At 42.0% G+C, this 15,505-nt stretch overlaps 1 protein-coding gene across 2 annotated transcripts in view; it reads right to left on the bottom strand.

Annotated features, from left to right (window-relative positions):
* LOC142256180 (sialic acid-binding Ig-like lectin 5) overlaps window positions 1-12,228 on the bottom strand; it is a 42,868-nt gene extending 30,640 nt beyond the window's left edge. The window contains exons 1-4 of one of the 2 annotated variants that reach the window (XM_075327732.1): window positions 12,144-12,224; window positions 8,431-8,494; window positions 4,447-4,567; window positions 3,090-3,470 (exon numbers count right to left, since the gene is read on the bottom strand). In XM_075327732.1, the coding sequence (XP_075183847.1) occupies window positions 3,090-3,470; window positions 4,447-4,489 (424 nt within the window). In that variant the 5' untranslated portion in view covers window positions 4,490-4,567; window positions 8,431-8,494; window positions 12,144-12,224. Of the gene's footprint in view, window positions 1-3,089; window positions 3,471-4,446; window positions 4,568-8,430; window positions 8,495-12,143 lie in introns of both variants that reach the window. The other variant, XM_075327733.1, reaches the window with a different exon arrangement.
* Window positions 12,229-15,505: the final 3,277 nt, after the last annotated feature.

Here is a 15,505-nt window from a genome sequence, read left to right on the forward strand (position 1 = left end):
CTTGTTCCACACACTGCTCACAGACTCCACACCGTCTGCCATGTGCCAAACAACACACTCCATTAAAGAACCATGCTGCCTGTCAGCCATATGTGAACCACATCCATGGGCAGGGTATGTGATTCTGTAGTGACCAGAAAAGCCACTACTAATGTGTGTTCTGTATTATCTATGTGATTACATCTGTGACACCTATTCTCCACCTTGGGAGGAGGTAAATTATTTAAGGTTGCGCTGCCCTCTACTGCCTTGGTTTAGTATTGCAATTGATTTGAAAGCAAGGAAGTGGCTGTTGGGGGCGGAGCTTGAGGAGGCAGTTTAAAAGAAAAACTGGTTGTATGCGGTTGAGTTGCTGTGATGCAGGAGAAAAAAAGAGACCTTCCTTGAGATATGCGGGGAGTGTAATTATCACCCTATTCAGAGCGCCCCGTTTCTGCAACAACAGAGTACTGAAAAAGTAAGCAACAAGCTGTACCCATATTCTAACACAGGGAAAAGGACTGTAGCACTGCACAGTATATTGCACTGATCTTCTTCCTCTTATACCCAGCACAGTAAAGGGGGCTTTACACGCTACGACATCGCTAATGCGTTGTCGTTGGGGTCACGGAATTTGTGACGCACATCCGGCCGCATTAGCGATGCCATTGCGTGTGACACCTATGAGCGATTTTGCATCGTCGCAAAAACGTGCAAAATCGCTCATCGGTCACATTTGGGTCCATTCTCAAAAATAGTTACTGCAGCAGTAACGAGGTTGTTACTCGTTCCTGCGGCAGCACACATCGCTCCGAGTGACGCCGCAGGAACGAGGAAGCTCTCCTTACCTGCCTCCTGGCCACAATGCGAAGGAAGGAGGTGGGCGGGATGTTACGTTCCGCTCATCTCCGCCCCTCCGCTGCTATTGGGCGGCGGTTCAGTGACGCTGCTGTGACGTTGCTGTGACGCTGAACGAACCTTCCCCTTAGAAAGGAGGCGGTTCACCGGTCACAGCGGCGTCGCAGGGAAAGTAAGTAGTGTGATGGGTCCGGGCGATGTTGTGCAACACGGGCAGCGATTTGCCATGTCGCACAACCGATGGGGGCGGGTACCCACGCTAGCGATATCGGTACTGATATTGCAGTGTGTAAAGCGGCCTTAAGTCCAATTGATAGTGACATCCATCCTCCCAAGGCCGGGATAGGAAAAACGATTGAACTAGTCCACTGTGTAAGAGATCTCTTTATTTATTGCTATGAAATGACTGTCTATTGGAAATGGGAAAAACAACTTTGATTGACTAAAGGTCGGCTACAAGATTTCAGTAAAGTTCCTCATTCACGTTTTCACAGAATCCTCGGTGTCTGTCCTCCTTCAGCGGCCTTATACCTCAAGACCCACCTCTTCCAACAAGCCTACAACCTGCAATAGCCCTCAGTCCAGTAGACCACTGCGCAACCAGCTCTGTCCTCACCTATTGTACCATCACCCATTCCCTGTAGACTGTGAGCCCTCGCGGGCAGGGTCCTCTCTCCTCCTATACCAGTCTGTCTTGTACTGTTAATGATTGTTGTACGTATACCCTCTTTCACTTGTAAAGCGCCATGGAATAAATGGCGCTATAATAATAAATAATAATAATAATAATAATAATAATAATATACCTGGCAGATATCACCACAACTCAGTCTCCTATCTCTGTTATTTTCCTCTTCATAATTTACCACCTAAGCTAGGGAGACATCATGACCTGAACATCCTCCGAGGTAGTAGGCCCGGCTTCTCACAAGGCGGTGCGACAAATTACAATTATCCAGACCTGTCCAGCACACTGGCTATTCTTAAAGGGAACCTGACCATTAAATACAATACCAAGACTTGTTGAACTACACGTCCCATAGTCACAATTTCAGGTTCATTTCACAGGGGACCTTCTCCACTGCGACACATACAACCATTTACAACATTAGTGGTCACAATCTCACTATATATATATATATATATATATATATATATATATATATATATATATAAACATTAAGCAGTGGACCAGCTGACCTCGAAGACGTGGAGTTAAATGCTCTGGTTATTCATTTCACCTGTTATTACCCAGAATCCTAGGCTCAGAGGTGGATTTTCTTATTTAAGTGCATTCACACACTTCTTCAACTCCAGCTTGAGAACGTCAAGAAGGCGGCTTCCTTATACCGCCGAAACGCGTTGTCTGATCAGCATGTATCCTGCACTTTACCAATTGAGCTCTGGAATTTTTTAAACTTTCTCAATAAAATTGGATTTTAGCACTATCGCCAGATGTCTTCTTACCTGCTGGAACTACCCACATATATATGTGTGTTAAAGAAATAGCACAACATCAAAATTCACATGAAAAGTGCCAATAGTAAAATATATATTTTCCAATTAACCCTAGAATGCGCAACCATATCAATCTACCATAGAAAACAAGTGACCTAGCAGTCCTGCGAGGCCCCAGGTATGCGTTCTAGGGTTAAATAAATACCTGTCCAGCATAAGAGAGTAAAAGATAAATTAATGGAAAATCTGTTTGAGGGCCAGAAGAAACTCAGCGAGACGCCGATTCTGCGGGGCACCAGTGCAGATCCGGCTGTCAATCAGTGCCGGGGCACGCGGTTACAGATGCTGCTCACTATGTGCTTAGCGGTGACTGAACCTGTGCTGGCCGCGCCTCTATGACGGAAAGCTCTTGCTGCATTCAGCGCCCACATCATAGAGCTGTACAAGGATGATTTCCTCTGCTCTTAGGTGGATGCATTTTCTATTATTCACTGTCCTGGGATACACTATCAATCAACAAGTATTATCTATGCAGGTAAATATGTGTGTGGTGGGGACAAACACTGGTACAATATAGGAGCCATTCAGTGTCCGCTCCTGGGACAGAGGTGACGCAGCACTGCAGAGTACGGGCACGCAAAGGATTCTTTGTCGTCTGACTATGGAGACATATTGGACTTTAATATCTACAGACACAAAGCCATGTTTCTTTGTTTTTTATCAGGATTGTTTGTCTCTTGTAGCACAGTGCCACAGACATAGAAGCTATATCTGTTATATCAGGATTCACTTACCTGTCACAGTAATGGTTGTTGTTGCTTTATGGCCGTAATTATATCTCACTCTACTGTATATGCTTTTTTCAAATCTGTAGTAATACGGCCCCTCATCTTCTTTCCTGGCATCAGTTATGGTCAGGGTGCAGTCTCCATTATCGGGATTTCCCGTCAGATGGAAGTTTGTTGTTTTCACATCACTGAATTTATCATTAGTGGCTGCGATATAAAATGGATATTCCTGCCTCCGTATCCAGTATCCGGTGGAGTTACTGAAGGCCTTTCTACTGTCAGCGATGAAGGTGCAAGGAATCGTGACGCAGAGACCCTCCTGTACACTGACATTAGGAGAGACTTGTATGTCATAGTATGGAGCAGGTGAGGCCTGGCATGTGGCACCTGTAGAAGGACAAAAAAGTATCATTGTTACATATCAGAATATACATGTATCAAATACTTTACAAACATATCTAGATATTTAGATTTTTGTTTCTTAAAGGGACTCTGTCAGCCCAAAATGTCTGTTCAAACCAAATACAGGTGCCAAGTGCACCAAAAGTTTCCCGATTCTTTGATTGACAGCTCTGGCTTAACAGAGCCAGAAAAAGGTAGAAATAGTTGGAAAACAAGTGGATGGGAAGGTGCACTTAAATATTTAGACACCGACACAAAAGCTGCACTGTCTGTGCTTGGTTTGAACAGTCATTCTGTGCTAACAGAGTTCCTTTAAAGAGGTGGTTCACAAGATTTCTCTCAAATACCTTGTGTTGCCTGTGAGCGGCGCTATTGTGGTCCACTCACTCCTCCATGACCTCTGATGTCCAGTGATGTCACGTCAACTCAGACGGGCCGTAGTCTTCCTGAGTGACTGGGCTGTGGGTGGAGTTTCACCGCTCATCACAGCCTAGGACTCTGCTTTCTCCTTCACTGCAATGCGTATGTGAGATGATGGGCTGTGACGAGCGGTGAAACTCCGCCCACAGCCCAGGCACTCAGTAACACTGCAGCCCACCTTAGTTGACGTGACATCTGCAGACAACAGAAGTAATATAGCCCAGTGGTCACGTGAAGAGGGTGTGCAGACCGCAATAGCGCCACTCACAGGCATTATTGGCAACACAAGGTATTTGAGAGAAACCTTGTTTCTCAACATAATATCGATGTGGCCAATAATGAAAAGGGGTGAACCATACCTTGCTTCATTATTCAATATAAATTTAAACTGCCCAATCAGTGACTTCCATTAGGGTTCAGGTCAACAGTGTACTTTATTTAAAAAAAAAACACTAAACATTGGCAAATTGGCAAAATGTATCAAAAGGTTTCAAAACAAGCCTTGCATCAAGTTACTGGTGCTGTATGAAGTAGCACTCACCTTTCCAGAAGAGAGCGAGGATAACCACAATGATATTCCACATGATGCTGGGCTTTATGCGCCTCCTCTTGATACTGAGATGACCTTTGGTTGAGTGGATTTTAGATTCTGTTCTGTTTTTCTTTAGGATAAAAGCAAAAGTGAATAAAAAAATGCCAAAACCAGATCTATGAGAGAGAATAAAATCCATTTTTTCTCATTGTAGCCATCTTGTCTTGTAACTGAATGATGTCATAGGGCTCATTTAACACTGATGGGTGGGAAGTATCACATTTCCGTTCACGCTCCTCCTGCTCTTATTGGAGCATAGTTCAGAGTGGACTTGTCCTTTGTCTATGACGCTATATAAACTGGTCACATGAACTAATAAAGGAGAATTCTTTGAGTACACTATACTAAGTGTGTGTGCTGTATTGGTTCCCCGAGCACTCATAAAACAAATCTTATTAATTTGGAGTTCAAAAGGCATAGGAGTGTATTTTGATCACTATCAATCTATCTATCTATCTATCTATCTATCTATCTATCCCTCTATCTATCTATCTATCTATCTATCTATCCCTCTATCTATCAATCTATTTATCTATCTATCTATCTATCTATCTATCTATCTATCCCTTTATCTATCTATCTATCTATCTATCTATCTATCTATCTATCTATCCCTCTATCTATCTATCCCTCTATCCATCTATCTATCTATCTATCTATCTATCTATCTATCTATCTATCTATCTATCTATCTATCTATCTATCTATCTATCTATCTATCCCTCTATCTATCTATCCCTCTATCTATCTATCTATCTATCTATCTATCTGTCTATCTATCTATCTATCTATCTATCTATCTATCATTCTATCTATCTATCTATCTATCTATCTATCTATCTATCTATCTATCTATCCCTCTATCTATCTATCTATCTATCTATCTATCTATCTATCCCTCTATCTATCTATCCCTCTATCTATCTATCCCTCTATCTATCTATCCCTCTATCCCTCTATCTATCTATCTATCTATCTATCTATCCCTCTATCTATCTATCTATCCATCTACCTATCTATCTATCTATCGCTCTATCTATCTATCCCTCTATCTATCTATCTATCTATCCCTCTATCTATCTATCTATCCCTCTATCTATCTATCTATCTATCGATCTATCTCTCTCTATCTATCTATCTATCTATCCCTCTATCTATCCCTCTATCTATCCCTCTATCTATCCCTCTATCTATCTATCTATCTATCCCTCTATCTATCTATCTATCTATCCCTCTATCTATCTATCTATCTATCTATCCCTCTATCTATCTATCTATCTATCTATCTATCTATCTATCTATCCCTCTATCTATCTATCCCTCTATCTATCTATCCCTCTATCTATCTATCTATCTATCCCTCTATCTATCTATCTATCCATCTACCTATCTATCTATCTATCGCTCTATCTATCTATCCCTCTATCTATCTATCTATCTATCTATCCCTCTATCTATCTATCTATCTATCCCTCTATCTATCTATCTATCTATCGATCTATCTCTCTCTATCTATCTATCTATCTATCTATCTATCTATCCCTCTATCTATCCCTCTATCTATCCCTCTATCTATCCCTCTATCTATCTATCTATCTATCCCTCTATCTATCTATCTATTTATCTATCTATCTATATATTTCTCTATCTATCTATCCATTATCTATCTATCTATCCATTATCTATCTATCTATCTATCTATCTATCTATCTATCTATGTATCCCTCTATCTATCCCTCTATCTATCCCTCTATCTATCCCTCTATCTATCCATCTATCTATCTATCCCTCTATCTATCTATCTATCTATCTATCTATCTATCTATCCCTCTATCTATCCCTCTATCTATCTATCTATCTATCTATCTATCTATCTATCTATCTATCTATCTATCTATCTATCTATCTATCTATCTATCCCTCTATCTATCTATCTATCTATCCCTCTATCTATCTATCTATCTATCTATCTATCCCTCTATCTATCTATCTAGCTATCTATTTATCTATCTATCTATATATCTCTCTATCTATCTATCCATTATCTCTCTATCTATCTATCCATTATCTATCTATCTATCTATCTATCCATTATCTATCTATCTATCTATCTATCTATCTATCTATCTATCTATCTATCTATCCCTCTATCTATCCCTCTATCTATCCCTCTATCTATCTATCTATCTATCTATCTATCTATCTATCTATCTATCTATCTATCTATCTATCTATCTATCTATCCCTCTATCTATTTATCTATCTATCTATCTATCTATCCCTCTATCTATCTATCTATCTATCTATCTATCTATCTATCCCTCTATCTATCTATCTATCTATCTATCTATCTATCTATCTATCTATCTATCCCTCTATCTATCTATCTATCTATCCCTCTATCTATCTATCTATCTATCTATCTATCTATCCCTCTATCTATCTATCTATCTATCTATCTATCTATCTATCCCTCTATCTATCTATGCCTCTATCTATCTATCTATCTATCTATCTATCCCTCTATCTATCTATCTATCTATCTATCCCTCTATCTATCTATCTATCTATCTATCTATCTATCTATCTATCTATCCCTCTATCTATCTATCTATCTATCCCTCTATCTATCTATCCCTCTATCTATCTATCTATCTATCTATCTATCTATCTATCCCTCTATGTATCCCTCTATCTATCTATCTATCTATCCCTCTATCTATCCCTCTATCTATCTATCTATCTACCTCCAGTCCTGACTCTTTGTTTACAAAATATAGTCAAAGTCATAACTGAAGTACTATAGGCTTTAGTAAAAAATGTTGACCTGGACCCCCCCAACTTCTATTGGTCAGATGTATGGCCCCTGTAGCATTCTAAACACTATAAAGACAATTGTGTTCCACCCCACAATAAACAAAAGAAGAATATACATAAAATATATACAACACACAGGAAACACAGCAATAAAATAATTTTGTAAGTAATCTTTCTGAATAGTAGTCATACATTTATCAAATAACAAATATCATTACTGAATAAGTCTGTTATACCAGAAGTAAAATCCACTACGGCTATAATATTCCCAATTCTGTAATAATGTCCCCCATTTGGTCATAATATCCTTGCTCCTAAGCTGTAAAAATGTCATCTGTACTAGTGTCCTGTAATTACTGTATGTCTCCCATCCGCAGCTACTTCCTGTAATTATGTCCCAATCCTTGGCTCCTACCTGTAATTATGTCTCCCATCCTCAGCTCCTTCCTGTAATTATGTCTCCCATCCTCAGCTCCTTCCTGTAATTATGTCTCCCATCCTCAGCTCCTTCTTGTAATTATGTCTCCCATCCTCAGCTCCTTCCTGTAATTATGTCTCCCATCCTCAGCTCCTTCTTGTAATTATGTCTCCCATCCTCAGCTTGTTCCTGTAATTATGTCCCCCATCCTTGGCTCCTGCCTGTAATTATGTCTCCCATCCTCAGCTCCTTCCTGTAATTATGTCCCAATCCTTGGCTCCTACCTGTAATTATGTCTCCCATCCTCAGCTCCTTCTTGTAATTATGTCTCCCATCCTCAGCTCCTTCCTGTAATTATGTCCCAATCCTTGGCTCCTACCTGTAATTATGTCTCCCATCCTCAGCTCCTTCCTGTAATTATGTCTCCCATCCTCAGCTCCTTCCTGTAATTATGTCCCAATCCTTGGCTCCTTCCTGTAATTATGTCTCCCATCCTCAGCTCCTTCCTGTAATTATGTCTCCCATCCTCGGCCCCTTCCTGTAATAATATCTCCCATTCTCAGCTCCTTCCTGTAATTATGTCTCCCATCCTCGGCCCCTTCCTGTAATAATATCTCCCATTCTCAGCTCCTTCCTGTAATTATGTCTCGCATCCTCAGCTCCTTCCTGTTATTATGTCCCCAATCCTTGGCTCCTACCTGTATTTAAGTCTTCCATCCTCGGCTCCTTACTGTAATAATGTGTCCCATTCTCCGCTCCTTCCTGTAATTACAGTGGGTATGGAAAGTATTCAGACCCGTTTACATTTTTCACCCTTTGTTTCACTGCGGCCATTTGGTAAATACAAAAATGTTCATTTCTTTTTCTCATTAATGTGCACTCTGCCCCCGATCCCCCATCTTGACAGAAAAAAACACAGAAATCTAGAATTTTTTGGAAATTTATTAAACAACAAAAACTGAAATATCACATGATCATAAGTATTCAGACCCTTTGCTCAGAAACGGATATGTAAGTCACATGTTGTCCATCTCCTTGTGATCCTCCTTGAGATGGTTCTACTCCATCATTGGAGTCCAGCTGTGTGTAATTAAACTGATAGGACGTGATTTGGAAAGGCGCACATCTGTCTATATAAGACCTCACAGCTCACAGAGCATGTCACACCAAATGAAGATCATGAGGTCAAAGGAATTGCCCAAGGAGCTCAGAGACAGAATTGTAGCAAGGAACAGATCTGGCCAAGGTTACAAAATAATTTCTACAGTACTCAAGGTTCCTAAGAGCAGAGTAGCATCCTCAATCCTTTAAAGACAGAAGTTTGGGACCACCAGTACTCTTCCTAGACCTGGCCATCCAGCCAATCTGAGCAGTCATGGGAGAAGAGCCTTGGTGAGAGACGTAAAAAAGAACCCCAAGATCACTGCGGCTGAGCTCCAGAGATGCAGTAGGGAGATGGGAGAAAGTTCCACAAAGTCATCTATCACTGCAGCCTCCACCAGTTGGGCCTTTATGGCAGAGTGGCCTAATTGAAGCCTCTCCTCAGTGCAAGACATATGAAAGCCGCATAGAGTTTGCTAAAGAACACATGAAGGATCCCAGACTATGAGAAATAAGATTCTATAGTCTGATGAGACAAAGATAGAACTTTTGCTGATAATTCTAAGCGGTATATGTGGAGAAAACCAGGCACTGCTCATCACCTGCCCAATACAATCCCCACAGTGAAACATGGTGGTGGCAGCATCATGCTATCGGGGCAGCGACAGGACGAGGGGTTACAATTGAAGGAAAGATGAATGCAGCCAAGTACAGAGATATCCTGGAAGAAATCCTCTTCCAGAGCACTCTAGAACCCAGATTTGACCAATGGTTCACCTTCCAACAAGACAATGACCCTAAGCACATAGCTAAAATAACAAAGGAGTGGCTTCAGAACAACTCTGTGACCATTCTTGACCAACCCAGCCAGAGCCCTGTCCTAAACCCAATTGAGCATCTCTGGAGAGACCTGAAAATGGCGTCCACCAACGTTCACTATCCAGCCTGAGAGAGCTGGAGAGGATCTGCAAGGAAGAGTGGCCGAGGATCCCCAAATCCAGGATCCCAAGAAGACTCATGGCTGTACTAGCTCAAAAGGGGAGGGGGCCTCTACTCAATACTGAACAAAGGGACTGAATACTTATGACCATGGGATATTTCAGTTTTTCTTGTTTAAAAAACTTGCAAAAATGTCTACATTTCTGTTTTTTTCTGTCAAGATGGGGATGAGGTGCAGAGTGTACATTAATGAGAAAAAAATGAACTTTTTTGAATTTACCAAATGGCTGCAATGAAACAAAGAGTGAAAAATGTAAAGGCGTCTGAATACTTTTTGTACCAATTTTATGTTTCCCATCCTCAGCTCTTGCCTGTAATAATGTGTCTTATCCTGAGCTCCTTTCTGTAATTATGATCCCAATCCTCGGCTCCTTCCTGTAATTATGTCTCCCATATTTGACTCCTTACTGTAATTATATCCCCCATTCTTGGCTCCTGCCTGTAGTTATGTCTCCTATCTTTGTTTTCATGCTGTAATTATGTCCCCCATCCTTGGCTCCTTCCTGTGTTTACGTCTCCCATTTTTGGCTCCTACCTGTAGTTATGTCTCCTATGTTTGGCTCTTTCCTGTAATTATGTCCCCATTCTTGGCTCCTTCCTGTGTTTACGTCTCCCATTCTTCGCTCCTGCCTGTAATTATGTCTCCTATCTTCGGCTTCTTCCTGTAATTATGTCCCCCATCTTTGGATCCTTCCTGTGTTTACGTCTCCCATCCTTGGCTCCTTCCTGTGTTTACGTCTCCCATTCTTGGCTCCTGCCTGTAGTTATGTCTCCTATCTTCGGCTTCTTCCTGTAATTATGTCCCCCATCCTTGTCAAATCTAGAAGTCCAAGCTCATTGGGAGCGGCACGGAATTTCAGATTGAGCAACAGGGATCTGAAGATACGTCAAGGACTGAACAGGTGATGGAGATTAATCGGAGGGGCCAGTGAAACAGTGGCCAGCCACCACCATTTTGCTGAATTAACGCAGAAGAGAATAAGAAAAATCACAAAAAATCATCATGTTGGACAATGCAAATTTTTTTAAAATTTGAGTAAAATTCAAAATTTATTCTCTCATCTTAACTCTCTTCTATCACTACTCTAGGCTAGAGGTGTCTTCTTCCTCATCCATAGCCAGTGCAGAGGGGTGAGCCGGTGCACAGCAGTGACTTCATGCACTAGTTGGGACATCAGCGTCTGACTTCTGATAGGCCAGCGGCTTGTATGGCAAATGTGGTGCAGGGATTCAACGACTCGAGTCTATTCCATAGTATGACCAGGCACTGGCACCAGTAGGCCAACTTCCTCCACATCTCTGTTGCAGTCACACCCTCTGTCATCATGATTATTGTGCCTCTGTCTATATATATAGTCTATATCAGGGGTGAGCAATTAATTTTTCCAAGGGGCCACAGGAGAGACTGTAAATGTTGCGGAGGAATGAAACAATAGGCTGAAACTGGTTCTGCTTATTAATATAAAGTTTACATAAAGCAATAAATCATACTCCTTGCGTTATTCAAATTTTGTGCCTTGATCAACAGCTCCCTACCTAATATGTTTCCCCCACAGTCCCCACACACAGTAGGATGTCCCCATATAGTCCCCTATTCAGAAAGATGCTCCCAAACATCTCCCTTACACAGTAGTTTGTCCCCACACAGTCCCCCATTTCGAAAGATGTCCCCACACTGCCCCATTACACAGTATAATGTCCCCACACAGTCCCCCATTGAGAAAGATGTCCCCACACTGCCCCCTTACACAGTCCTCCATTCAGAAAGATGTCACCACACTGCCCCCTTACACAGTATTATGTCCCCACACAGTCCCCCATTCAGAAAGATGTCCCCACACTGCCCCCTTACACAGTATTATGTCCCCACACAGTCCCCCATTTTGAAAGATGCTCCCACACTGCCCCCTTACACAGTATTATCTCCCCACACTGCCCCCTTACACTATATTATGCCTCTTTCCCTTTCCCCCACAGAATGATATTAAACTACTCACAAAACCCCATTCCTCCACAGCTCCGGTCTATGCTGTGTACTGTCACGTTGTAGTGACATCATCACGTCTGCTGTGTTCTCAGGCACACAGGATTGATGACGAATAAGGAGCCATGAGCTCCCTGTTTCATCACTGGTGTCTGCATCGCGAGACATACAAGTGAAAGTGAGACGAAAGGCAGAAGGCAGGTGTGTGGTGCTGGACACCACTGCATAGAGCCCCAGGGCTGTGGGCCGAATCAGAACACTTAACTGGCCACGTGGTGGCTGAGTTTTGCCCACGTCTGGTCTATATAAATAATATTCTCCACTCACCTTGTAAAGGATACAACATTAGAAGTATAAGATCCAGTCACCACTGCCCCTCAGTTTCTGTCTCCAGATTCTTCCTCTTGCTTTGCTTACTCTGTTATTTTCTCTCACTCATTGCTTAATAGTTCTATCTTGTAATTTCCTCCCAGATGCTCTTCCTCTGTTTCCTCTTTTTTAACTTCACTCTCCTCTTTTCAACCATTTTATATGGTATATGACATTAAAGGGGTTCTCAGGCCTTGGGTACAAGTCTGCAGTCACTCTGTGTGACTGCAGACTTGAGAATCCTCATAGTGCGCACAATTCGAGCTGTGAGGATTCTCCAGTGGTCAGCAATAAGAGCAGGCATGTCATGGGGTCCTTCTTCTATATCACACAATCAACAGAGAGAGAGATGATTGAACAATCCAAAGAAGATTTATTTCAAGCAAGTCAGAAGGTCCATCAAATAATCCACCACATAGAGGATAAAGTAGTCCAGTAATGCGATAAATGTCCCAGGAGGTTAGTCATAATCCTCCAGCAGTCCTTTTCCAGGAAAATTGAGGTTTCTCACAGTCTCTCTGGGGTGTCAGCTTCTCCCTCAGAGGATCAATCTTATGCGGGCTTTACATGAGATGAGCTATCGTGCAATACATCGTCGGGGTCACGGTTTTCGTGACGCACATCCGGCATCGTTCACGACGTCGTCTCGTGTGACACCTCCGAGCGACACAGTATCGCTCACAAATCGTGAGTCGTGTACTCGTCGCTCAGTTTTAAAAAATTGTTTAATTAAAATGGTGCCGGTTGTTCATCGTAACCGGGGCAGCACATATCGCTCTGTGTGACACCCCGGGGACGATGAACACAGCGTCCCGCGGCTCCCGGCGGCAATGCAGAAGGAAGGAGGTGGGCGGGATGTTTACATCCCGCTCATTTCCGCCCCTCCACTTCTATTGGCCGGCGGCTGTTTGACGTCGCTGTGATGCCGAACGTCCCTCCCCCTTCAGGAAGAGGATGTTCGGCGCCCACAGCGGGGTCGCTCAGCACGTAAGTACGTGTGACGGGGGTTTTCACGACTTTGTGCGACACGGGCAGCGTGATGCACAAATGACGGGGGCGGGTACGATCGATTGTGAAATCGCACGATCGGTCGACTTGTGTAAAGCAGGCATTACTCTTTATCGCTTGTCTTTCTCAGCCAGAATGAATAATCCCTCAGGTAAGCAGAGAGTTTAGGTGGATCCCAGGTCCCCCTTCCCCAGACTTAGGGAGAAAAGCCAGGGAGGCGGTGATTAACCTGCAAACAGGACAATGTACACACAAGGAATACACAAAATGGACAGAGCAACACACCGAAAATACGAACCTACACAAAATTATACACAACCCCCCATATTCCACCATTACAGGGCGGTCCTGTGATTATAAGTATTTTGCATACATGCGTTCACATGCCGACTAGACTTTGTGGCCTTGTTCAATTTACTTGCACTGAGTGAGTCTGTGCATATTGAGGCGGCACGTGATCGCATGTAGGGCGTGTCTTTTAATATTGGCCCTCCTTCACCCACTATGTAAACCCCTCTTTATTACACTGATCTTTGTATTAGTCTAGTTTTTTAAGAAAGAGTCTTACATAATAAAGTTTCTATGAAATAGTACGACAACGTGGAACGACTACTCTTCCAGCAACTGCGCGGTCAACCAGAAATGTCCAGTCTACTACTTCTATTTTCGTGGTTCTGGTTGTGTTTAGAGCAGCAGGAAACAGACTTGTTACATATTAGATTTACTATATGAAAAAAGGTGGAAGTTATAAAAAGAGGAAATAAAAAAAAGACAAAAGCAAAAACAGTATAAAACAAAAATGGAGAAAGAAAACTCTTGCAATTAGGTGCAAAGGAGTTACTGAAGAAATTAGGAAGGATTCACAATGCTTGGTAATCTCCTGAGATCTGACAATGAGACTTTTTTGGGAGAAGATACAGAAAAGGGTTTCATCTACGCCCCTTCCATGGTCAAGAGAAAGGAGGATGGTTAATTGTATGCAAGGAAAAATAGGTACAGGACATAATTCTTAGAAATATTCTAGTGGCATGGTTTGACCGGCATTTTTCTGAGCATAATCTCATCGTCCTACAAAAACCTAACATGATTATGAGATATCCATCATTTTGGTTGCTATTACATTTTTGTTGTATCCCAAAGCTGTAAATCCTGGTATATAAATCCACAGACGACATTATGTCTCAGACCACAGATGTAATTTTGGATTATGTTCTTAGTAGATTATTATTGATATGTCATATACAGTAATATGAAAAAGTTTGGGCACCCCTATTAATGTTAACCTTTTTTCTTTATAACAATTTGGGTTTTTGCTATTTCAGTTTCATATATCTAATAACTGATGGACTGAGTAATATTTCTGGATTGAAATGAGGTTTATTGTACTAACAGAAAATGTGCAATCCGCATTTAAACAAAATTTGAATGGGGCAAAAGTATGAGCACCTCAACATAAAAGTGACATTAATATTTTGTGGATCGTCCTTTAGCAAAAATCACAGCCTCTAGTCGCTTCCTGTAGCTTTTAATGAGTTCCTGGGTCCTGGATGAAGGTATATTTGACCATTCCTGTTTACAAAACAATTCCAGTTCAGGTAAGTTTGATGGTCGCCGAGCATGGACAGCCGCTTCACATCATCCCACAGATGTTCAATGATATTCAGGTCTGGGGACTGGGATGGCCATTCCAGAACTTTGTAATTGTTCCTCTGCATGAATGCCTGAGTAGATTTGGAGCGGTGTTTTGGATCATTGTCTTGCTGAAATATCCATCCCCTGCGTAACTTCAACTTCGTCACTGATTCTTGCACATTAATGTCAAGAATCTGCTGATACGGAGTTGAATCCATGCGACCCTAAACTTTAACAAGATTCCCGGTGCCGGCATTGGCCACACAGCCCCAAAGCATGATGGAACCTCCACCAAATGTTACTGTGGGTAGCAAGTGCTTTTCTTGGAATGCCGTGTTTTTTTGCCTCCACGCATAATGCCTTTTTGTATGACCAAACAACTCAATTTTTGTTTCATCAGTCCACAGGACCTTCTTCCAAAATGTAACTGGCTTGTCCAAATGTGCTTTTGCATACCTCAGGCGACTCTGTTTGTGGCGTGCTTGCAGAAACGGCTTCTTTCGCATCACTCTCCCATACAGCTTCTCCTTGTGCAATGTGCGCTGTATTGTTGACCGATGCACAGTGACGCCATCTGCAGCAAGATGATGCTGCAGGTGTTTGGAGGTGGTCTGTGGATTGTCCTTGACTGTTCTCACCATTCTTCTTCTCTGCCTTTCTGATATTTTTCTTGGCCTGCC

Source organism: Anomaloglossus baeobatrachus, chromosome 11 (genome assembly GCF_048569485.1).
Source record: "Anomaloglossus baeobatrachus isolate aAnoBae1 chromosome 11, aAnoBae1.hap1, whole genome shotgun sequence".
Classification (NCBI taxonomy): Eukaryota; Metazoa; Chordata; class Amphibia; order Anura; family Aromobatidae; genus Anomaloglossus; species Anomaloglossus baeobatrachus.